This window comes from Bos indicus, chromosome 11 (genome assembly GCF_029378745.1).
Source record: "Bos indicus isolate NIAB-ARS_2022 breed Sahiwal x Tharparkar chromosome 11, NIAB-ARS_B.indTharparkar_mat_pri_1.0, whole genome shotgun sequence".
Classification (NCBI taxonomy): domain Eukaryota; kingdom Metazoa; phylum Chordata; class Mammalia; order Artiodactyla; family Bovidae; genus Bos; species Bos indicus.
The window spans coordinates 59,916,905-59,940,410 of NC_091770.1; the positions used below are offsets into that span (position 1 = coordinate 59,916,905).

The 23,506-nt window shown below is 35.3% G+C and overlaps 1 protein-coding gene across 4 annotated transcripts in view; it reads right to left on the minus strand.

The window, feature by feature from the left end:
- Positions 1-922: 922 nt before the first annotated feature.
- XPO1 (exportin 1) overlaps positions 923-23,506 on the minus strand; it is a 42,573-nt gene continuing 19,989 nt past the window's right edge. For all 4 annotated transcript variants that reach the window (XM_019970362.2, XM_019970361.2, XM_019970363.2 and 1 more), the window contains 21 exons: positions 15,373-15,434; positions 15,102-15,146; positions 14,254-14,435; positions 12,881-12,929; positions 12,681-12,800; positions 11,506-11,634; positions 10,949-11,107; positions 9,838-10,035; positions 9,363-9,501; positions 8,982-9,163; positions 8,746-8,902; positions 8,497-8,660; positions 8,087-8,221; positions 7,574-7,757; positions 6,958-7,064; positions 4,746-4,940; positions 3,943-4,111; positions 3,402-3,536; positions 3,157-3,316; positions 2,964-3,060; positions 923-1,988 (listed from right to left, as the gene is read on the minus strand). In XM_019970362.2, coding sequence (XP_019825921.1) covers positions 1,842-1,988; positions 2,964-3,060; positions 3,157-3,316; positions 3,402-3,536; positions 3,943-4,111; positions 4,746-4,940; positions 6,958-7,064; positions 7,574-7,757; positions 8,087-8,221; positions 8,497-8,660; positions 8,746-8,902; positions 8,982-9,163; positions 9,363-9,501; positions 9,838-10,035; positions 10,949-11,107; positions 11,506-11,634; positions 12,681-12,800; positions 12,881-12,929; positions 14,254-14,435; positions 15,102-15,146; positions 15,373-15,434 — 2,915 coding nt within the window. In that variant the 3' untranslated portion in view covers positions 923-1,841. The remainder of the gene's footprint in view (positions 1,989-2,963; positions 3,061-3,156; positions 3,317-3,401; positions 3,537-3,942; positions 4,112-4,745; positions 4,941-6,957; positions 7,065-7,573; positions 7,758-8,086; positions 8,222-8,496; positions 8,661-8,745; positions 8,903-8,981; positions 9,164-9,362; positions 9,502-9,837; positions 10,036-10,948; positions 11,108-11,505; positions 11,635-12,680; positions 12,801-12,880; positions 12,930-14,253; positions 14,436-15,101; positions 15,147-15,372; positions 15,435-23,506) is intronic.

A 23,506-nucleotide genomic window follows, 5' to 3' on the forward strand; every position in this document is an offset into this window, starting at 1 on the left:
TCAAATGGCCAGTTTATCAGTATGCTTTCTTGTAAAACACGTTGAGGCTGGCCTGATATGATTAACTTTTATTCAAGCAAGAAATGCCCACAATAAGTTTAATTTTCTATTAGCATGTTCTCATTTTGGCCAAAGCTTGGTTTCTTCAACATTCAAAACATATCAAGGTAGGCAATGGGGCTGTAGGGTAAGAAAATTATACATGACCACTGATGGAAAGCAGATTTCAAATACAGCATATGATTTGAAACTGAACTCTTTTAACTGTTCCAAGACAACTTATTTATAGGCAAACACCAGTAAGAAAATCAAAGCTTTTAAGAAAGCTAAAGTATTAAACAAAGTACTTCAATATTCCTCTCTGTATATTTAAAACATCTTACTATTTGTTGTTTTAAAAAGACTTTTATGCATGATTACATTCTACTGAAATAATGCCAATCTTTGCCAAAGACCTATATAAAAAGTTAGGAGAATAGCAATTATACAAAATTGCTGATTCTCCACAAACATGAGGCACTTCAAATGCTTAGGTTTTAGTTTAGGTATATAGAAGGCTAATTTAATCATCTGGAAACAGACTCACCCAAGCTGGTTTCCTTTTCTATCCCCTTTTCATATTTTGTAGGCAATCTACAGCTTTGTTACCCCCCAATTCCTAACCAAAGGAAAGATGCTTTTTAACTGCAAGTAAAGGTAAAATGTGTGCCAAGCTGTCACAGGAGGGATTTGTTTCTTGGGAACAGAAGATATCTCAGGAACATGTTCATTTTATACAAATGCTGCCTTTACTCAATAACCTTAGAAATAATACTTGGAAGTCAACAGTTATCAAAATTCGTTTAAAAATGTTACCTAACACCTAAACATAAATAACCACTTTCATTAATACAGGAATAAGTTTGAGCCAATAAAGGGAAAATAAATGTAAACCAAGTTTATTTTGCTTTTTAAGTAGTGTTCTTAAAGCACTACAGCTTGGTAAACAATGTAAATTAGTATAAGTCATCTCAAAAGCCAGAGTTTTGTTTTGTTTGTTTTTAATGAGTTGTTAAAAAGATGCAGCCTATTCTAACAGGATAAATATTTTTAACCATTTCACTTTGAGTTAATGAAGGCTCACAAATGAGCAACACTCCTCATTGAGGAAAACAAAAAGCTGTTGTCGACAAGCGACAGCACACACACACAAAAACAAAAAGAACTGTGTAAAAATAACTAACTGTGTTCCCATATTTTTTGAAGTCGTTTACAATGGGATGATATGCACATGATCTTGCTGCAAACTTGCCATACAGACTTGTAATACATGTAGTCTAGACAAACAATTCAGTCCAAGAGGTGCTAACTTCAGACAATGCAGCACTATAATCCTTTTAACAACGCAATCTGTTTTACTCATTATCTTTTCTTCTAGACTGAAATACAGGCTAGAAAGAAAATGCTCCCTAATTAAAAACTGGTATTCTTTACAGGAAAAATTGTATACTTTTGCATCAGAATTTACAAGTATATGTTCAAATTGGATTTTCCTCCTCCCCCCATCCCAGCCACAAAATGGGGATGAAGTTAAAATTTTTAAAAATGCCGTAATTTTCAACTTCATGCAAACTAAATAAAGATGACCAAAACAAAAGCTTAAACAATGGAAGGATATTTCACAGAAAATTTCTTATACAAAAAACACATAAGAAAAAGGGCCACTAGGTGACATTTTAATTTACAAATTGGCATCATTTTGGTCGACAAATATTCAGATGCTGCTTTCATCTGCTAACAAGAGTTGCAGAGGAAAAGAAAAAAAAAAGAAAAAAAAAAAAAACCCAGCATGACTTCTGATTTTAATCACACATTTCTTCTGGAATTTCATGTGGATTAAGGATGCCTGGGACAGACATCTGAAGTTTGTGTTTTTCTTCCTGAGCCTGTCGAAGGGCTGTTTCTCGTTCTTCCAAAAAGAGATCCGATGTATCTTCACCTGCAAACTCCTGTGAAAAGATGGTCAACTGTCAACATACTTAGCAGTGTAATTTATCCATCAATTGTTGGGCTTAAATTATATATATAATTCTACACAGTTGAATTAAAGACTAAATGTGTTAGTTGGGAGGGAAAGATTACAAAAGAGGGATAGTATAATGCCACATATAAAACATACTTCAAGAGCAATGATAACAAAGACTAATGATCAAGTTTAAGTATATTATCATTGTCCTCATAGCTATGTTATCAACTTTCATCCTTTATAGCTTTGTACGAATCAGTTTTTTACACTTAAAAAAAAAAAAAAAAAAACTTTGTATTTTGGAGGGGGAAAAAACCTGCATGTTATGTGATCAATTCTTATTTAATAGATATGGACAAGAATTCATCAGCTCTTTTTGACTTCTTTAAAACACGATGACACAACAAAAATTCCTCTTCTCCTAAGTCAACAAAGCACTGTAACAGCAGTAAATAACAGGCTAGTATCTGCTAATCACCATTGCTGCTGCTGCTGCTAAGTCACTTCAGTCGTGTCCGACCCTGTGCGACCCCATAGACGGCAGCCCACCAGGCTCCCCCGTCCCTGGGATTTCCAGGCAAGAACATTAGAGTGGGGTGCCATTGCCTACTCCGCTAATCACCATGGTTCCCCCTAAAATGAATTCTTTACTAACAATGTGGAAAATCCCAAAAGGAACTATCAATATATTTCATTCCCCCAACTCCTTTAAAAATATCTATGGGATTCAATCACAATGTTGCAATAGACATAAGTTACCCCAAACATTTTAAACCTATCTCCTCTTCTGGCCTTGATTTAAAGTTTTTCTTTCTGTAATGTATCTCAAAAGAGTAAGACTATACATATTTTAAAAGCACACTCATTTTGCTCATTACAAAAAGTGGTCAATTCTGGATGCAAGAATGCAATCAGTATTTACTCTCAATATTTCTGCAACTGCAAATAAAATATGTACCTTTATCTGTACCAGGAAATCCCGAAGATGTTCCTTGAATGCAGGAATATCCTGATTTAAGCTGAAAAGTCCTGTCACAAAGAGCTTTACTTGAGCACTGCAAGTTAAAACACAATGATTAATCACTTAAAAAACAAAACAAACAAACAAAAAAACCCTTAAAAAACTTAAGTTTATAAAAAGGGATATTTACTCTTGTAGATGAGGGAATGCGGACTTAAGAAGATTAGCCACATATTCCTGAATAAACATTTGGTTGTTAACTGGATTTCCAGGATTTAATGGTGTACTTATTTTTCCTTCTTCAACCAAATTAAACATATATGCAAGGATAGATGCATGCATTGTTAAACCTGTTGATAAGAAGGACATCATTAAACTCTAAGATATAATAACAATCAGAAGGAACATAGAATTTTTACAGCTTTAAAGTCTTACCAGCAGTATGCGAGGTGTCTGTCACAACAGAAAAGATATGCTGAAGAATATCACAAAAGTAAGTCTGATAAAAACTCTGAGCTGCAGCTTCTTCTTGTGCAACATTTTGTAAGAGTGTAAAAAGTATCTGTAGGCCTAAAAGACATATAAAGCCAACCAAGTTATTCCATACTGACAACATTCACAATGGTACTTCAGCTATCAAACAATTCAAAGTCTCTCTCGTTTTTTTTTTTTAAGCTAAAGACAATTATTTGCCTAAATTATCTTGACTCAGTAATGGAGTTAAATTAGAATCAATGACTGCTTACTTACAGACTAATCTAACCATCATCACCTTTCCCTTATTTCTTAAGGTTTAGTTGATTCTCTCCCACATCCATTACTGATGCACTCAAAAAAAAACCCATGACAAGTGAAGTGATACCTCTTGTCTGCAGCTACAAATACACAGATAGATGGGTGTCTATTTGTAAGTGTCCGTATGTGGACTGTGGGTTGGTAGGCAAATGAATAAAGAACATCATTTTTATGTATTTACCTGTATCTGCTACATTCCTCATGGTATGTTTAAAAGCCCAAATAATAGAATCCAAAACAAGTTTAAACTGTGCCGGTGGAATAGCCAGGAATGCTGGGAAACAATGAGAATTGACAGCCTGAAGTAGTAAGAAAAAGTTCGTTCTGTGTTCAGGATATTCTTCAAAGTCCTAAAAATAAATGGTGAGAACAAAAGAGAAGATTCAATGCCTTAAATTGTATTTAATGGAAGAGGGAAAGCAAGCTCTAATTCATTATAAATATTTGGAGTTAGTGGACCCCGTAAGAGAGAACAAAAATACTATTACACAAATGAATTGTCAATATGAAGGAATACAAGGTCATCTTATTATAAAGAGAACTCAACAAAACCCACAAAGACCATCACATTTTCTATTAGCATTGAGACTTGCTAGAGATTTGCTACCACTTTAAAGTGACTTTGAGATCAGTAACACAGAATAGAGAAGTCTACTGGGTAAATGTGTACACATATATTTACATGTTTTTCTTTTTGGTTAATAAATTTTCCCATTTTTCATAAACATATACTATATTTTACTAAACTGAACTAAAAATCCAGTGACTAAAACGTTTCAAGTTTTGAATAAATGTTAGCTGCTATTTGAATAAAAAACTGGCAAATAAAAAAAAAAAACTTTTCTTATCTAGAAGTTCAAATGTTTTTAACATCAGAGCCTAAAATTTATGCTATGCTCATAGACAGCCATCATTTACGCTTTTAAAAGTTATATGGATAACTGTAGAACTTGCCATTATGTAACTGAAATGCAAACTGCATACCTTATTTATCATATTCAATGTGCACTCAAAAACAGCATCAAATATTTGAGGTATTTCAGCTGTTATATGTCCTCCTAACTTGTTGACAATAATAGCCATAGTACTAAGCACTTCTGGCTCTCTAGCAGCTGGGACATTTCTCTGGTAATCAATGAGAACTGCATCCAACAGAGGAGGAACAAAATTTTCAGCTACCTGTTTAAAAAAAAACAACAACAAAACTTTTCATTTTAATTCAGGCACTTGCCAACTCATACTAAGCAGCCAGGTCAATGTTACCTTGTAAAACTTAATTTAGGTTGATCATCTACTGAAAAACGGAAACTCTTACGGCTTTAATTCTGGTGTATTAGAACTTTACAAAGAAAAATCAAGAAACCAAAATAGGCAGAAGAGGGCCACGGACATTGTACAGTTAAATCTATACTTATTAAAGAAAACTGGGGCCTGACATCAAGTGACTAGCTCTAAGTATTTTGGCAGGACCAGGATTCTAGGGATACTGTGTGTCTGTGTGTGAGGCACAGGGAAGGGTAATGCCTCACTGTACACCAAAGTATTCAAATCTAACCAAAATCAGACCTCCATCATCAATGCTTTTTTAAATTTAATGAATGCTAACCAATAGTTTAATAATCAGAAATAATAACCATTACTTACTCTCAAAAAAGGAACTACACTATGCCAGAAAGACTGTGGTAGGCTTTCCAAGATTCCCAATAAACACAGTCTAAGGTGTAAACTCTATGCTTTATAATGCATCCTCCATTAAGATGTGCTCAATAAATATGATCATGTTTCATTTAACTAAACAGTAGTAGTGTCCCAATACATAAAACAGGCCTAGCAAGATTTGAAGGATAAGCACAAAATTATTTTTCTTTTACTTACTAGGTTTTCTCTTAACTAGAACCGATTCTCCCTTCTTTTTCTTCCTTTAAGTTCTACAAGTTTACTTACATCATGAAATGATTATAGAAGAGTTAAGTTTAGTGATCATAGATATTTTATATATAACACCTCATATAGATATAAACAGAAAAAAAGTTGATAAAAATGCTTAAGATTTACTCAACTTTCTTATAAAACATACAGCAGTGTAAATTTTATATACCATGTTTGTACATTACATCCTTCTTTTGACCTACAACACGACATTAGTTCCTATTAACAGTCTAGTGATTTAATATTTTTATACATTCTAAAATGATCCCATTAAATTTATAGTCTGTCACTATAAAAAGATATTAGTTCTTGACTATTATACACTATTTCCCATACTGTACACTTCATACCCATGCCTCATTTATCCTTTCCTTGACCACTCTCATATTTCCACTCTTAACACTGAATTTATTTCCCTACACACTAAATCTGAATTATTCAACTATCTTTGAATTCACAGTCCCAAAGTTCAACATAAATCTTAGCTGTAAACTAGTTTGATACCCTGGTAATTTCCTGAAAAAATTTTCCAGTATTAACAGGAACAATACTGAAGTATCAAATTTATGAAAGTAAGTAGCACAGTTCTCAATGCTACTTCCACATAATAGTGATGAACAGGAAAGGATTTATTGTAATGTTCCAAGGATCCAGAAGAAGGAAAGGTTTAACAATAACTAAACATAAATAGTTCCCCCAAGTTCAAGCATATAGAGCTAATTACTTTCTGAAAACCATTTAAGACTGACAGGAATAAGACAGCACAATAGACTTTTAAACCTTCAACTAGGAAACTGCTTAATCCCACTAAGGAGGGAAACAGCTCTTGTGACAGCTTTACAAATTGCTCCCAAAACCATCAGAAAAGAAATTTCATTTGAACTCTATCCATGGAAAATAAAAATTACCCAATCATCTCAACTGTCTTATTACATCACCACCCTCCCCCTACCAACAGCAATTTCTTTGGAAGAAGGTATGTATCTTGGCCGTCCCTGGTGGCTGGCTCAATTGGTAAAAGAATCTGCCTGCAATGCAGGAGACCTATGCTCAATTCCTGGATTGGGAAGATCTCCTGGAGAAGGGATCTTACTATTTTAAGGGACTCCAGAACTCCAATAAATAGAATGCTATAAAGTAACACCAAATGTAAACATCTAAATTACATTATATAATTAAGCTTTAAATAGCTAAATTCATACAGAATATATACACATTCTAGAGAGTACAGTATCAACTTTAAAAAACAAAATGACATCTCACTTACCATCTGTGGATCATTAGACCGGCTCACCCAACCAGATATTAACTTTAAAGTTTCTCTTTTTACTGTTCGCATACTTCTAATCAATGGTTGCTTTGTAACCATCTCACCTAAAAAACAAAATCAGGTGGAATCCAATTTGACAACTAAAATTCTACATTGGCAGTTACCTGTACTTCAGATACTACTGGTTTCCATTCTCCATTAGAAAACCTAAAGACAAAGAGTGCTCCTGCTCATTCATGTCCAACTCTCTGCAACCCTATGAACTATAGCCTGCCAGCATCTTTTGTTCCCAGGATTTTTCCAGGCAAGTGTACTAGAGTGGACTGCCATTTCCTCCTCCAGGGGATCTTCCAGACCCATGGATCATTGGCGGGCAGATTCTTTACTACTGAGCTACCCGGAATGCCACAAAAAACAAGAGGACACAGATTAATTTCCTGGGAAAATAGACTAATTTTATAAGGGAAAGGGGCATGTGAGACTCATTAAAAATTGTTGAGGATTGCCTAAAACACGGGAGGTATTTTGTCAAAAGTGCTAAATGCTTATGGCTAAGGCAATGAATGTAGAACTAACTTAATATAGTATTCCATAAGAATTCAGAATTGCTTACCATTAGCTTGAATAGCTGCAGAAATATTTTCACTGAGGCACTTGTATACATTAAGCATATCTAAATAAATTCTCCCAAGCTGAATCACAAATGGGTGTCCAACTGCTTTGCAAGCTCTCACATTTGTTTTCAGTATGCTACCAAGTTGCTTGACTGTTTCAGGATCTTTAAGTATATCCACATTCTGTAAGAACAAAACACAACTCCACTTATTGTAAGAGAATTCTTTTTGCTAAAGCAAAAAAAATTACCCACATTACTACGAACCACCATCACACATATAATCCTAAAGTGTAAAAGTACTGTAAAAGTCTTTATTACTAAAGAATAGAGGAAAGTATTTCCCAAAATATCATCCAAACAGAATAAAAATGTTACCATTCTTTCAATGTGCAAAAGCACACAAAGCACTATGGATCAGATATACGTGTCAAAGTACTAAATTTACTACTTTTGTAAATATAACTTTCTTAGATTCCATTTGAACTTTCACAAAAAGTAACTAAAACTTACTTTGGTTGCTTGCTGGATTATGCTATCCCAAACCTGATTAGGAAGTAGCATATATTTTTCTATCAAATGTTCTTGTACTGTTTGGTCTGTTTGTGCACCAATCATGTACCCCACAGCTTCATAAAATGTATGGACCTATGTTAAAAGGCAGACATGTTACTTGTATGCATCATAATAAGGAAAATCACATACAAATAATTCATTACACAACTTAAGCTAATTTTGTTAACATGTTAGTAATAATTAAATAGTAATTCAGTTTAAAACACTTCTGACTGAATTTCTGCCTCACTATAAAAATTTAAACACAGAAACACTTGAATCCATCAGTGCCATTCTACCCCCATTAATGAATTCTCATTAGAACAGTAGTTATTTTCTAAAAAAAATATGCTTACTGATCCACGTACCTGTTGAGGTTGAAGATCGCAAATTATAGTGTTAATGTTGTTCAAAATCTCATCAATAAATGGCATTACTTCTCCAACCTGAACCTGAACGAAATGCCTGCGGCACTTTTGAGCTATTTTAATGAAAGTATCACAAGCCATGTCCTGGACTCCATCGTGGGTCTCTTAACAAAACAAAAACAAATATCAAAAAAAAATTTGCCTTTTCCATTAAGCAAAAATAAAATATATTAAGCAAACAGGATTTACCATGCATGAATTCGAAGAGCTTGTTAACTACTGTCTTCAAAAATTTCCAGTGAGCTCTTAAAAATCGTGGATATTGACCTACTATGTACATGATATTTGATGCAATAATAGCTTTATTATCTTTGCCTCTTTTCTGTTCACATAATCCTAATAGATCCTGTAAAGTAAGAAAAATTTCAGTCATTTATAGTAAAATACACTAACAAGGTTCTAGTTCACCCCTATCTCTTGCATACCTTTATAACAGTAACAAGAAATCGCTTTTCATCCTCTTCATGCATTGCTCCACTAATGGAGCCTATTGCCCAACACAATGTATTCAAATTCTTCCATGACCACTCCGTACCATTCACTTGATTGTGAAGCTTCTCGGTCATTATTCGTTCTGTATCTACATAATCCAGATGAGTAAGATAAACTACAGGAAAGAAAAAAATTTCACGTTTTAAAATGCAAAACTTAATGAGCAAAAAGATTTTTACTAAGACCAATAGCACTCTAATAAGGATAGCTATTAACAGACTCAGAAACTAAGCATGCCTTGTTTCCTAAACAGTATTTCCACAAAAGAATACAATTTTTAATAAGGATTAAATTAATAGTATTTATTAACTTACCTAATGTTTCTCTCATATTCTTATACAAATTTATGGAATCTGTATCCTTCATGAATTCTCTTACAACTTCTCCCTGATCATTTTCTACAACTAATACTTCCTCTGGTTTAGCCATTCTACTAACCATTAATAAACGGACCTATTCAGCAATTAAAAAAAAAAAAAAAAAAAGTTAGATCTCTGAAATTAGTTACATTAACTATAACTCCCACTCTCAAAAAATGGCACTTAACACCAACATACCAAACACAATCATGCCCACAATATAAAATAAACATACTTAAAATATAATTCTACAATAAATTTTAATCTAAACATGGACAAAAATCAACTGTTAACTTTCCTGCATCTCATCTGCATTTCTAACAAACTCACAGGATGTGCTTGGATAGATTCAGCCAAAAAATAAAAGCCAGCATTTTCATCTGGTCCTCCAAAATCAGAGAAAGCACACTCAACCACACACTGTTGTTACCTTGGACAATACAGGCAAATATAGCTGTCTCCTAGGAGGAACATCAAAATGCTGACTTCCAGATAGCAATGGAGAGGCGGATGTTGAGAACGGGCTCTCTCTATAGAGTTCAGCTGCCAGGTGATTCCAGTACTCAAGACAAATCTTAAAGATTTCAGTTTCCTCTACTTCGGATACCAACAACATATAATGAAGGGCCTACACAGAAGACCAAAACTATTAAAACAATCCTTAGACATTACTAACAACCTCAAACGGTTTTCCATTTGCTATGTTAATGGGAAATAAAAATTCATATTGCTTTTTGTACACTATGAAGATTCATCATTTATCAAATATACAATAGAAACTGTGTATGAGCAAAGTGCGCTTTCTTCTGACATGTCCTAGAATATGCTAAGACACATGATTGTTAAATCAAACAATATTTGGTTATAGCAAAAAGGAAGAAATAATTCAAATGTTCAACAGATGTACGGACACAAAAAATGATGTATATCCATATAAAGGGATATTATTCGGCATGAAAGGGATGAAGTACTGACATACGCTATAACATGGTAACATGTTAAGTGAAAGAAAGCAGCAACAACGAAAGTCCATACATTATAATTCCAGTTATGTGAAAGGTTTAGAATAGGTAAATCCATTGAGTTGTACAGCAAATTACTTGTTGCTGGGGACTGGACAGAAGAGCAGAATGGAATGACTTGTTTCAATGGGTACCTTTATCCTTTGTGGGTAATGAAAAAATGTTTTAAAATGGATAAATGGTTGACAACACTGTGACTGTACTAAATACCACTCATGCAATTTAAAAGTTGTATATTATTACACCTCTATTTTAAAATAAGGTTTTTAGACTTTGCATCTTAGGAATGACACATATGCACACTTATTGGAATTTAATATTCATTATAAATTACTGATCTGACATTGAATAGAACAGAGAAATCAGGACACTTGGCTTCTGACTAGAATTCAGAATTGAGAGCATGTACTGTATTGTGCAGAGAATAAGATATGTCAAAGAGAATGTCAAGAGAATTTTAGAACAAAAGCAGTTTACATTATAATTAATTTTAGAAGCCAAAAGCTCCACAAAGCCTACCTCCATGAGTGTTTCCCTGAGATTTAATCTTTTTTCTATAAGTTGACCATGTTCTTTAAGAAAGGTGCAGAGAAACAAACTGAGATTTTGAATAAAGTTCTGTTCATCATCCTTTCCATTTGAGTATGCAAGTCGAATATTGGTATTTAGAGGAAGCATCTGCAAATTTAAATATGGATCATAAGCCTTCAAAATAACAACAAAGATCCTACATTTAAGTTCTAAATTTCCACCAGGTTTTATTAATTTTAAAACATATGGAGTTAAATAGCTATCTTTCAATAAAATGCCTTGGTCTATTATATCCATTTTTGTACCTTTCTGTCCTAGCTTTTGTTTTTTAAATCAAAAGCACAGTAAGATTTCCTCAAAGACAATCCTTTGAAATTTTTCCTAAATCAGTTTTCCCACCTTAGTGTATATAATATATATATATAATAAACACAGAATTGCACTGATCTATTTATGTTAAGCTGTGGTGAAATGGTTCAACTGAAATCCAACTTTTTCTAAGGCACTAAGATTGTTTAGTCAGTTTAATAAGAGTGTTACATTACCTGTTTTAGCTGCATCATTGTCAGTGTAAATAGCGTTACAAATTGCTCCTCATACTGGCTTACACTCACACCAGCAATCTCAGTGAGGCACTTCAGAGAGACATTTCGAAACATTGGAACATTCAAGAACTATTTTAATTAAAAGAAAGGGGAGAGAGGGAGCATAAAATTAAATAGCCTGAAACACTTTACTTAAAATTAACAATTAAAAAAATAATGAAAGATTTAGAAATCAGGAACACTGGGGAAAGAAAATACCAGGCAAATAGGTGGTGATACAGGTTTTTGGTATCTATATTTTAAGGAAATTTCATTATCCACCCCAATAGACAGTAAATGCTTTAAAAGCAAACTGTGCTTTCTTTTGATGTGTCTTTAGACATCTGAAAAACACCAAGTTGCTTAGAAACTTTCCCCATGATCTACTACATGACTTTTAAAGATATGTTTTCTGTATAATCTGAAAATATTATAATTGTTTAAGATCCTAAGATCAGTAATATAAGATTAACAAAGGTGTAGGGAAACTAGCTCTTTTTTTATTGATGAGAAGGAATAAATGTAGCCTCCTATTTTGTGGGTGGCAATTGATGAGCATCAAAAGCCTTAAAAATGGACATACTTATTGACCAATATGTGTATTAAAATTTGCACAAAGTATCTGGACAAGTACATAAATACCCAACATTTCCTGTGGTATTGTTGACAATAGCAAATTTAAACTTTCTATCGATAAAATGGTGGCTCCAACATAGTAAATTCACATTAGAATATGACCCTATCAAGTCCTGATCTATGAAGCCCCAAATATAAGTTATAACAGTCTGCTTTTAGAGGGTCTTGATTAAATACATAATTTATTCATTACATTTGATTAGAAAAATCTGAAAATACAACCAGTTGGTAATTGATTATCTCTGGATAAACAATTACAAGACTTTATATAGGCATTACATGCTACTGCAAACAAACTACCTAGTAAAGTGAGAGTATCAGAAGATTCTGACACTGTTTTTAAAAATTAGCTGAAACTGCAGAAAAGTTCTTCTCAGCAGTTTTCTCATCTCAGAAATAAGGCTGATTATGGTTATGAATGTAGATTGGTTTTTCTATTCAAAAGAGCATAGTTGTGCAAACTTTATTTATAAGAAAATAAATGAAATGCATTCACATACCTTATAAATTAATGTGCTGATTAACTTGGTCTCAAAAATATATCCAAGCGGAATCCAGTTAAGAAATCTGAGCAACGTTTCTAAAGTTGCATGTACAAGTGGAGCATTTTGGGAATTTTCCTACAACAAAAACATTTTTTCAATTAACACCTTCTTATAAAAATGGTTATTTTTTAAAAACTGAAATTAAAAACACTTACCATCACAAACTGACAAAGCTGAAAAATTTGTGAGAATTCGTTGCACATGCTAAAGAAAAACAAAAAAGTGATCAGTTTAGAAGAAATGCTGTAACTATTTACAGAGTAACAACATTTCAGCAGCCATTAAAACCCGTTACTTCTATTTATAAACACACGTACCAATAATTTCATCCAAAGTTATAAAGTTGGGACTTCCCTGGTGATCCAGTGGCTAAGACTGTTTTCCCAATGCAGGGGCCTGGCTTTGATCCCTGGTTAGGGAACTAGAACGCATATGCCACAGCCAAATAAATAAATGTGCCATGCTTAGTTGCTTGTGTCCGACTCTTTGCAACCCTATGAACTGTAGCCTGCCAGGCTCCTCTGTTCGTAGGGATTCTCCAGGCAAGAATATTGGAACGGGTTGCTGTGTCCTCTTCCAAGGATCTTCCCAGCCCAGGGATCAAACCCAGGTGTCCAACACTGCAGGCGGATTCTTTACCGCCTGAGCCACCAGGTAAATAAATAAACAAATATTTAAATAAATTAGTTATTAAAACTATGGGTAAACATCATTCTTTTAAAACTCACCTATAAAGAGCACATTAATTTCCTTTAAAGGTTTGGTTTTTATGTCATCCTTACTCTATTTGAAAAATTTCAATTAATATAGTCTTTTACTAATTTTTTTAGTTTGGTCATGCAGCATGGCATGCAGGATCTTAATTACCCAAACCAGGGATCAAACCGGTGCTCCCTGAAGTGGAAATTCTGAGTCTTAACCACTGGACCACCAGAGATGTCCCTCAATCTAGTCTTTTAAATCCAGACAGTTGAAATAAAACTCTCCAAATGGAGAGAGGCAGTGTTAGACATCCCTAATCCATTGTGCTTACACACCAAACCAGAGAAAAAAATTCTAAATTCTGAAGCTCATTTAAACACATAAAGGTAAAATATTTGTTCCATAATGACTAAACACATTTTTATTACTACGTTGAAAATAATAAAATCTGCCATCTTTCTGGTGTTAACTATAGGAAAATGGATAAAATGTAGGAACAGTAGAATTCTGTAGACATTTGGACACAAGTCATATCCTTGGACCTATAATTAACTAGGCTCCATATAAAACAGACTCCCAAGAGCATTCTGGGAATTCTTAATCTACATTCTTTCCGCATAACATGTATGAAGTTACTTTGTTGTAATACCGTACATATTTTTCAAGCTTCCCCAATTTAGAGTATTAGACCATTTAAGCATTATTTAAATTTGGAGTCAGAAAGAATTAAAAATGTACTAACTTGTTCCTTAAATATTTATAATCGACCTCCAATTCCTTGAAATTGTTTGAAAAATTGCTTAAAAATTCTAAAACAATTACTTGCCTGTCTTTTAAATGCTTAGCTTTCACTTGGGTTATCTGTCCACTAGAAAAATCAAATACTTCTTCACTCAAGAGTTTCAGAATCACCATATTATTCTGACATAGACTTTCACTGGTCCGACTTGCTCCAACAATGTCACTGATAAAAGTTGGCCAGTGTTTTGGCCACTCCTGTTTAAGTATCTAAAATAAAACAGAAAGTGTTAATTTCATTTCACTTGTCAAGTGCAAATAAACAAACTTCACAGAAATTATATGATACCAAAAGCAGAAGCAAATCATCAACCACCCTTCATTTTGTTCCCCTTTATCAAGACAGGAAATGTGTCAGTCTCTATACAGAATATACTGAGTTAGAAACTACAAAAGTCCTATGTATTAAATGCCCCATTCTCAGGAAGATTTTTGTACATATTGTAAAAGTTAGGTAAATTAAAATTTTCTAGTTAGATATATAGAAAGTTTAAAAAACAGGTAAAGTATAAAGATCAATTAAACGGATGCTTGAATTCAAAGCAATTTTTTAACGTATCAGTAAGACTGAGATAGCTGACATGGAAAAGAAACATACAATGAGGCAAAAATTTTTTAATGAGTCCAACCCATACTGGAGCCAAAGAAGTGAAGTTTTTATAGTATTTGTAAATACTGTAGTACTCCTTGTAAATACTACCACAGCATATCAATAACTTTAAATGTTAGACAATGGGCTAACTATTGTAAACACTGTGAGGACTACTATCACCACTCTGCAAGATGTTTAGTTAATCAATAAAAGTAGAATAGAATACTTTGTTCAACTTATCAGCCTAATTCTCAGGGAAAACAATGTATCACGTAAAAACGTACCTGAACAAGAATCATATTTAATTTCCCGATATATACCTTTTCTTTCTGAGAAAAGAAAAAAGTTCAAACAAGGGACTTAAAAAAGTTGATATAATTAATAAGAAATGCAGGCAGCCCCCCACCCATGCCCAGCAGAAAGAACAAAGTGATTACAGATCTATCATAAATGATTTGCATATGTGTCTATATGTCTGTGACAGAAGTGGGTTTAAGATCAACCCAATATGTAAATGATTTACACTCTCACAGTAGCTTCCAAAAAAGCTCTTACCTCTACACAAGTTGGATCAGATGATGTCTTGATAATGAGGCCCACAACGTATTTTTTAATCCCTATTAAAAAAAATTATTCAGACTGTTATAGCATGCTATAAAATTGGGTAGGGAAGGGCAAAGTAAAGATCAGATCATACACCTGAATCCCATCACCAGTTATGACATTATGGGTAAAAATGTGTACTGCAACTTTAATTTTTCAGTTTCATGAAGAATGACAAAATATTGGTTTGACAACTATGAATTATTATCTTCTGAGATATTCTTTAATGCTAGATAGCCAACTATACCAAGCTGTGATTTAAAAAAAAAAAAAAAAGGCGAGGGGGGTGGGGAGACACTTATGATTCCTTTAAAGAAACACAAGGTCAGATGTTAGTCCCTGTCAGATTTATTTACAGCACTAAGCTAATCCTGTATGTCATTTTACTTTGTTTGTTCTACAATGTAGAAAAAAACAGAGTTAAGAAGAAAGTTTTTATTTATATTCTTAAGGATACCTTTATAGCATTACCTATTCCTTCAACAGTTAACATTTCACGTCTTTGATTTTAATTTGCATCATTCAGAATTTACTGGGCATCTATCTACTATACATCCCCTCAAAATTTCAAAGTAATGTCGTTCACCTTAAATTAATATACCCAAAGGACCTGAAACAGGATTTCTTAATCCAACAAATTATCTCTCCCTATGAAAAATAAAGACTAACCTCACATCTGTTTAATAATTTAGCTTTTGCCACCGAATGCTTTATGAAGATTTTCAAATTTTCAAAGCTATCTGAACTTCAGAAATAACAGATGAAAAGTTTGTAAAACTGTGTCCCAACTCTCATCTAGCAAATCTACATTGGACTCAATATCCATTGACCAATGCTAATTTATAACAGCTACCCAGAAATATAATCAACCCTAGGCAACAAAACGCCTATTTGATTGTAAAACTACCCAAATAGAGCAATTTTTATGAGTTAAGTGTTAAATTCACTCTTTGACCCACACACTCCTTCATTGGTAACTGAAAATTAGTTTTTATTAGTTATGGTGGAACTGGACATTTCAACATTCCAAATAAAATCAAAACTTTTAAAAAGCATTAATTATAAAAATATTTTCCTAATTGATGAAAAATTTCACAAATAAAGACACATAATAAGGGTTATTAATCAACTGAAAATGTAACATTAAGTATTATCAATATTCACAATATAAGAATCATTTGAAAAACTGCCTGCCAGTTACCAAAGATTTAACTATATATACACAAACACATAAAAATCAGTGAAAACTATGTTACTGACATTTTAAAAACTTCTACACTAGGCAAAGGCCCCAGTAATAACTGTTGTAGACAGGTCCACCAATGAACATGCTGTGTTGTGCTTAGTCACTCAGTCAGGTCTGACTCTTTGTGACCCCATGGACTGTAGCCCACCAGGCTCCTCTGTTCATGGGGATTTCTCCAGGCAAGAATATTGGACTGGGCTGCCATGCCCTCCTCCAGGGGATGTTCCCAACCCAGGGATCGAACCCAGGTCTCCCACATTGCAGGCGGATTCTTTACCATCTGAGCCACCAGGGAAGCCCCAATGAATGAATGAATTTATAAAAGAAATGGACAAAACTTCCAGGACAAATTGTCTAAGTTGTTAGTAGGAAAACTAAAAGGTGTAAATACATTCTGTACTTACGGGGGCAACATTTTAGACAATATTTCTATTGTCTAAAATTATTTTTTCAAAAAAAAAAAAAAGAAAAAAAAGAGGCTTTGTGGACACCCAAAATAAAACCAGGTTTAGATTCAATAAAGTGATTTAAAAAAAGAAAGAAAGAAACACCAGAACTAGGGGAACTAGTTTTATTTTAAAATGAGTGCTAAATCATACCACTTAGTTAGGATAAAAAAAAAGTCGCTCAGTCATGTCCGACTCTTTGAGACCCCATGGACTGTAGCCTACCACACTTCTCTGTCCATGAGATTTTCCAGGCAGGAGTACTGGAGTGGGTTGCCATTTCCTTCCCCAGAGGATCTTCCCAACCCAGGGATCAAACCTGGGTCTCCCGCATTGTAGGCAGATACTTTGCCATCTGAGCCACCAGGGAAGTCACTTAAGTTAGGATAACCCACACAATAATCTCATGTCCTTAATATCCATTAGATCGTTATCAAAACAATTCTGGTATTGTTGACCTTTCTGCTCTTTAGATAAATTATTGTCATTAAGGCCTCTAAAAAAAAATTTAAGAAAAAGAACCATTCTGAATAAACAGAAAACATCACTCTGAAACCTCTAAATACAGGCTAAAAAATGGAACAGTAGTGGAACTACAATTTCTACCTCCATATGAGTTTGGAGGCTTCTCTCAGCCTCAGAAGAAAACAGAATCAGACTGAGCCTACAACTCTATTAGCAACTAAATAACTTCTTTTCAGAAACTTCTGAAATTCATCTGTAAGATAGAGCAAAGAGTAAAAGATGAAACCAGAAAAAACGTGAAATAAGTAGTAAACACCCACATGCAACCTGTAAGGATCCCAGAGACAAAACTAAGTCTCAACTAAAGACTATGGTATCACTAAATATCACTCTAAAATGATGAGTGTCCATTCAAAGCATTTGAACTACATGTAAAGGCCTTTTCCATCAAGTACTGCTGTACATAGTATCTGTTTAGAATCTCCTGCTATGTAGCTTATATGATTAAGTACCATAATGCCCTCCCCAAATTTCTTCCCATTATTTACCAAAATTTAAAAAGTAAAAGGAGCCAGTTAAGAGTAGTTCTAAAATTGTAAATTAGACCTTTAAAAAAAGAAACGGTGGGAATCCCCTGGTTGCCTAGTGGTTAGAATTTTGGGCTTTCACTGCCATGGCTTCAGTTCAATCCCTGTTTGAGAGCTAAGATTCTGCAAGCCATGTGGCTTGGCCAAAAGAATAAATAAATAAATGGTGTCACACATATCAAGGTAGAAAAGTCAGATGTTTACAAGTAGCAGAGAAAGCTCAGCTTCTCAGATTTAACAGAAAACGATCCTAGACCTGACAAAAACAAAACCCCTTTATTCCCAGCATCTCTTTGTGCCAAATGAGTTAACTCATCTGCCAGTTGGAAGAAAAAAAATTTTTTTCGGTTTCTTCAATTGTTTTATAAATAAAACAAATTTCTTAAAACAAGAACTATCTTTACAAGACTTCATATCCAATAAAAACCATACTAATCAGAAATTATCTCTTTCCAATTATTCAGAAAGCATATGTGGATAGACTAGGATACTCCTTCCAGCAGTCTTCTAAGCTCTTTCCTGGGAATCAGGAAAACTTATAAATAAATGTATTAAACATATCAAAGAACACTTCACTGAAGAATTCTCATACGTAGGTTGTATGCCTCTGACAAACACAATTATGCTCTTACTGCATACTACGCCAAGGCTTTCAAAGGACTCCTACAATGATCCAGCACACTTCTATCAATAGCCCCCACAGCCCATTCTTCTAAATAGGAAAAAAAAATTCACCTCCAAAGTTTTAAAAGTAAACCTTCAAATCATTTATTGAAAAGTACTACTTTTTTTAAAAAAGGACCATCCATACAAAATATGGTACACTATTAAAATATGGTACAAAATATGGTACACTATTAAAGCTCAACATCCAGAAAACGAAGATCATGGCATCAGGTCCCATCACTTCATGGGAAATAGATGGGGAAACAGTGGAATGAGTGTCAGACTTTATTTTGGGGGGCTCCAAAATCACTGCAGATAGTGACGGCACCCATGAAATTAAAAGACGCTTACTCCTTGGAAGAAAAGTTATGACCAACCTAGATAGCACATTACTTTGCCAACAAAGGTCCATCTAGTCAAGGCTATGGTTTTTCCTGTGGTCATGTATGGATGTGAGAGTTGGACTGTGAGGAAAGCTGAGTGCCAAAGAATTGATGCTTTTGAACCGTGGTGTTGGAGAAGACTCTTGAGAGTCCCTTGGACTGCAAGGAGATCCAACCAGTCCATTCTGAAGGAGATCAGCTCTGGGATTTCTTTGGAAGGAATGATGCTAAAGCTGAAACTCCAGTACTTTGGCCACCTCATGCGAAGAGTTGACTCATTGGAAAAGACTCTGATGCTGGGAGGAATTGGGGGCAGGAGGAGAAGGGGACGACAGAGGATGAGATGGCTGGATGGCATCACCGATTCAATGCACGTGAGTCTGAGTGAACTCAGGGAGTTGGTGATGGACAGGGAGGCCTGGCGTGCTGTGATTCATGGGGTCGCAAAGAGTCAGACATGACTAAGCGACTGAGTATAAAACTGAACTGAGTATAAAAATGCCCAAATACCCACTGAAAGGTGACTTACGGCATATGAATGCTCCTTATCCAAGAATTTATGTATCAATCTTTTATAACTCTTATTTTCCCCAATATCAAGAAAAATGTCTTTCACAGTCTCATTTCAAATAGAAACCAACACCAAATAATCCACATTATCTCATAAACTGATAATAACAACATTAGCTAGCTAAAAAGGTCAGATTTAAGCACATGTAATTTCCAAAAATGCTTAAACTACCACACCATTGCACTCATCTCACACACTAGTAAAGTATGCTCAAAATTCTCCAACCCAAGCTTCAACAGTACATGAACCCTGAACTTTCAGACGTTCAAGCTGGTTTTAGAAAAGGCAGAGGAACCAGAGATCAAATTGCCAACATCTGCTGCTACTGCTGCTGCTAAGTTGCTTTAGTTGTGTCCGACTCTGTGCGACCCCATAGACGGCAGCTCAACAGGCTCTGCCATCCCTGGGATTCTCCAGGCAACAACACTGGAGTGGGTTGCCATTTCCTTCTCCAATGCATGTAAGTGGAAAGTGAAGTCGCTCAGTGGTGTCCGATTCATCGCGACCCCATGGACTGCAGCCTGCCAGGCTCCTCTGTCCATGGGATTTTCCAGGAAGAGTACTGGAGTGGGGTGCCATCACCTTCTCTGGCCAACATCCGCTAGATCAAAAAAGCTAGAGTTCCAGAAAAACATCTACTTCTGCTTTATCGACTATGCCAAAGCCTTTGTGTGGACCACAACAAACTCTGGAAAATTCTTAAAGAGATGGGCACACCAGACCACCTGACCTGCCTCTTGACAAATCTGTATGCAGGCCAGGAAGCAAATAGTTAGAACTAGACATGGAACAACAGACTGGTTCCAAGTCAGGAAAGGAGTATGTCAAAGCTGTGTACTGTCACCCTGCTTATTTAACTTATATGCAGAGTACATCATAAGAAATGCTGGGCTGGAGGAAGCACAAGCTGGAATCAAGATTGCCGGGAGAAATATCAATAACCTCAGATATGAAGATGACACCACCCTTATGGCAGAAAGTGCAGAAGAACTAAAGAGCCTCTTGATGAAAGTGAAGAGGAGAGTGAAAAAGTTGTCTTAAAACTCAACATTCAGAAAACTAAGATCATGGCATCTGGTCCCATCACTTCATGGCAAATACATGGGGAAACAATGGAAACTATGACAGACTTTCTTTTCTTGGGCTCCAAAATCACTGCAGATGGTGACTGTAGCCATGAAATTAAAAGACACATGCTCCTTGGAAGAAAAGTTATCACCATCCTAGACAGCATGTTAAAAAGCAGAGACATCACTTTGGCAACAAAGGTCCATCTAGTCAAGGCTATGCTTTTCCCAGTAGTCATGTATGGATGTGAGAGTTGGACTCTAAAGAAAGCTGAGTGCCGAAGAATTGATGCTTTTCAACTGTAGTTTTGGAGAAGACTCTTGGGAGCCCCTTGGACTGCAAGGAGATCCAACCCAGTCCATCCAAAAGGAAATCAGTCTTGAATATTCTTTGAAAGGACTGATGCTGAAGCTGAAGCTCCAATACTTTGGCCACCCGATGCGAAGAACTGACTCATTGGAAAAGACCCTGATACTGGGAAAGATTCAAGGCAGAAGGGGACGAGAAGATGAGATGGTTGGATGGCATCACCAACTCAATGGACATGAGTCTGAGTCAACTCCGGGAGTTGGCGATGGACAGGGAGGCCTGGGGTGCTGCAGTCCATGGGATCGCAAAGAGCTGGACACAACTGAGCAACTGAACTCAACTCCCATCAGACTTAATAGTTATATGTATCATCTTGAAAGTTATTTACACCCAATATTAACAGTCTTACCCCCCAGGAACATCTTGCAAATATTAGATACTTAATGACAAGGTAAAAGAAATGCATTAACAGAATGTGATTCACTAAAACCCTTTAAAATGAAAACTTACTCACTACAACATACCAATGGTGCCATATTCCCGTAGAGGCAAAACGCCCTTTCTAAATTTAAATTGTAAATTTGTTCATGAGCATCTTAGCTAGTCAGTGATACAGACTACCATTATATCAATACCATTATATTTTCAACCAAGTATAGAATTCTACCCATTGAGAGAAAAATACGAGTGAAAAAGTTGCAGAATCTTATCCCTTGCTTTCATAGTGGCTCATTTTCATACACCACAGAAAATGGAGAGCCTTGACACACTATTACAAAAGTAAAGCTACAATCATCAAAACTGAGTTCAGTCCAGTCCAAAACATTGTGCAATACTTAAATTCACTTTAAATGTGTACTCTATAATCACATCCCTTCATCAAAGCCATGTGTAACTGAAACTTTTTCCAAAAAAAAAAAAGAAGAAACGTTACTTTCAGATGTATAGCAAAGTGATTCAGTTATATATACATGTTAACATACATGCATGTATACACTTTTGCCTTCCCTGGTGGCTCAGTGCCAAAGAACCCGCCTGCCAGTGCAGGAGACACGGGTTCAATTCCTGGATTGGGAATATCCCCTGGTAAAGGAAATGGCAACCCACTACTGTATGCTTGCCTGGAAAATCCCACGGATAGAGGTGCCTGGTGGGTTACATCATCCCTGGGGTTGCAAAAGAGTTGGGACACGACTTAGTGACTACACAGCAACAACATACACGTTTTCAGATTCTCTTCCATTATAGTTTATTACAAGATTATTGATACTCAATATACCACAATATATGTGCTATATAGTAGGTCTCTGTTATTTTATATATAATAGTAGTTCTGATCACATATCCCCAATTTATCCCTCCTCCCCTTTCAAAGCCTTAGGTAACCGTAAATTTGTTTCCTATGTCTTTAAGTAAGCTCATTTGTATCGCTTTTAAAGATTCCACATATGATATATCTGTCCTCTGACTTATTTCACTAGTATGATAATCTCCAGGTCTATCCAAGTGGCTGCAAATGACATTTCATTCTTTTTTATGTCTGAGTAATATTCCACTGAGTGTGCACACAACCCACTTCTTTTCCCACTCATCTGTCCATGGGTATTTAGGCCTCTTCCATGTTTTGGCTCTTGGCCTCTTGACGAAGGTGAAAGAGGATCAAAAAGCTGGCTCAACATTCAAAAAACTAAGTCATGGCATCCAGTTCCATCATTTCATGGCAAATAAATGGGTAAACAATGACAGACTTTCTTTGGCTCTGAAAAAGATTTGATGCTTTTGAATTGCAGTGCTAGAGAAGACTTTTGAGAGTCCCTTGAGATACCAAGGAAATCAACCCCAAACATTCACTGGAAGGACTGATGCTGAAGCAGAAGCTCCAATACCTCAGCCACCTGATGCAAAGAGCCAACTCATTAAAAAGACCGTGAAGCTGGGAAAGATTGAAGGCAGGAAAGGGGACAACAGAGGATGAGACGGTTGGATGGTGTTACCAACTCAATGGACAGGTGTTTGAGCAAGCTCCTGGAGACGGTGAAGGAGGGGGAAGCCTGGTGTGCTGTAGTCCATGGGGTTGCAAAGAGTCGGACATGACTTAGTGACTGAACAAAAAAACGTCTTAGCTATTGTAAACAGTACTACTATAAACACTGGGTTTCATGTATTTTTTTGAATCAGTTTTCATCTTTTCTGCATGTATGACCAGGACTGGGATTATTGGCTCATATGGTAACTCTATTTTTAGTTTTGTAAGGACCCTCCATACTGTTCTCCATAGTGACTGTACCAATTTACATTCCTACTAACAGTATAGCAGAGTTCCTTTTTCTCCACATCCTCTCCTG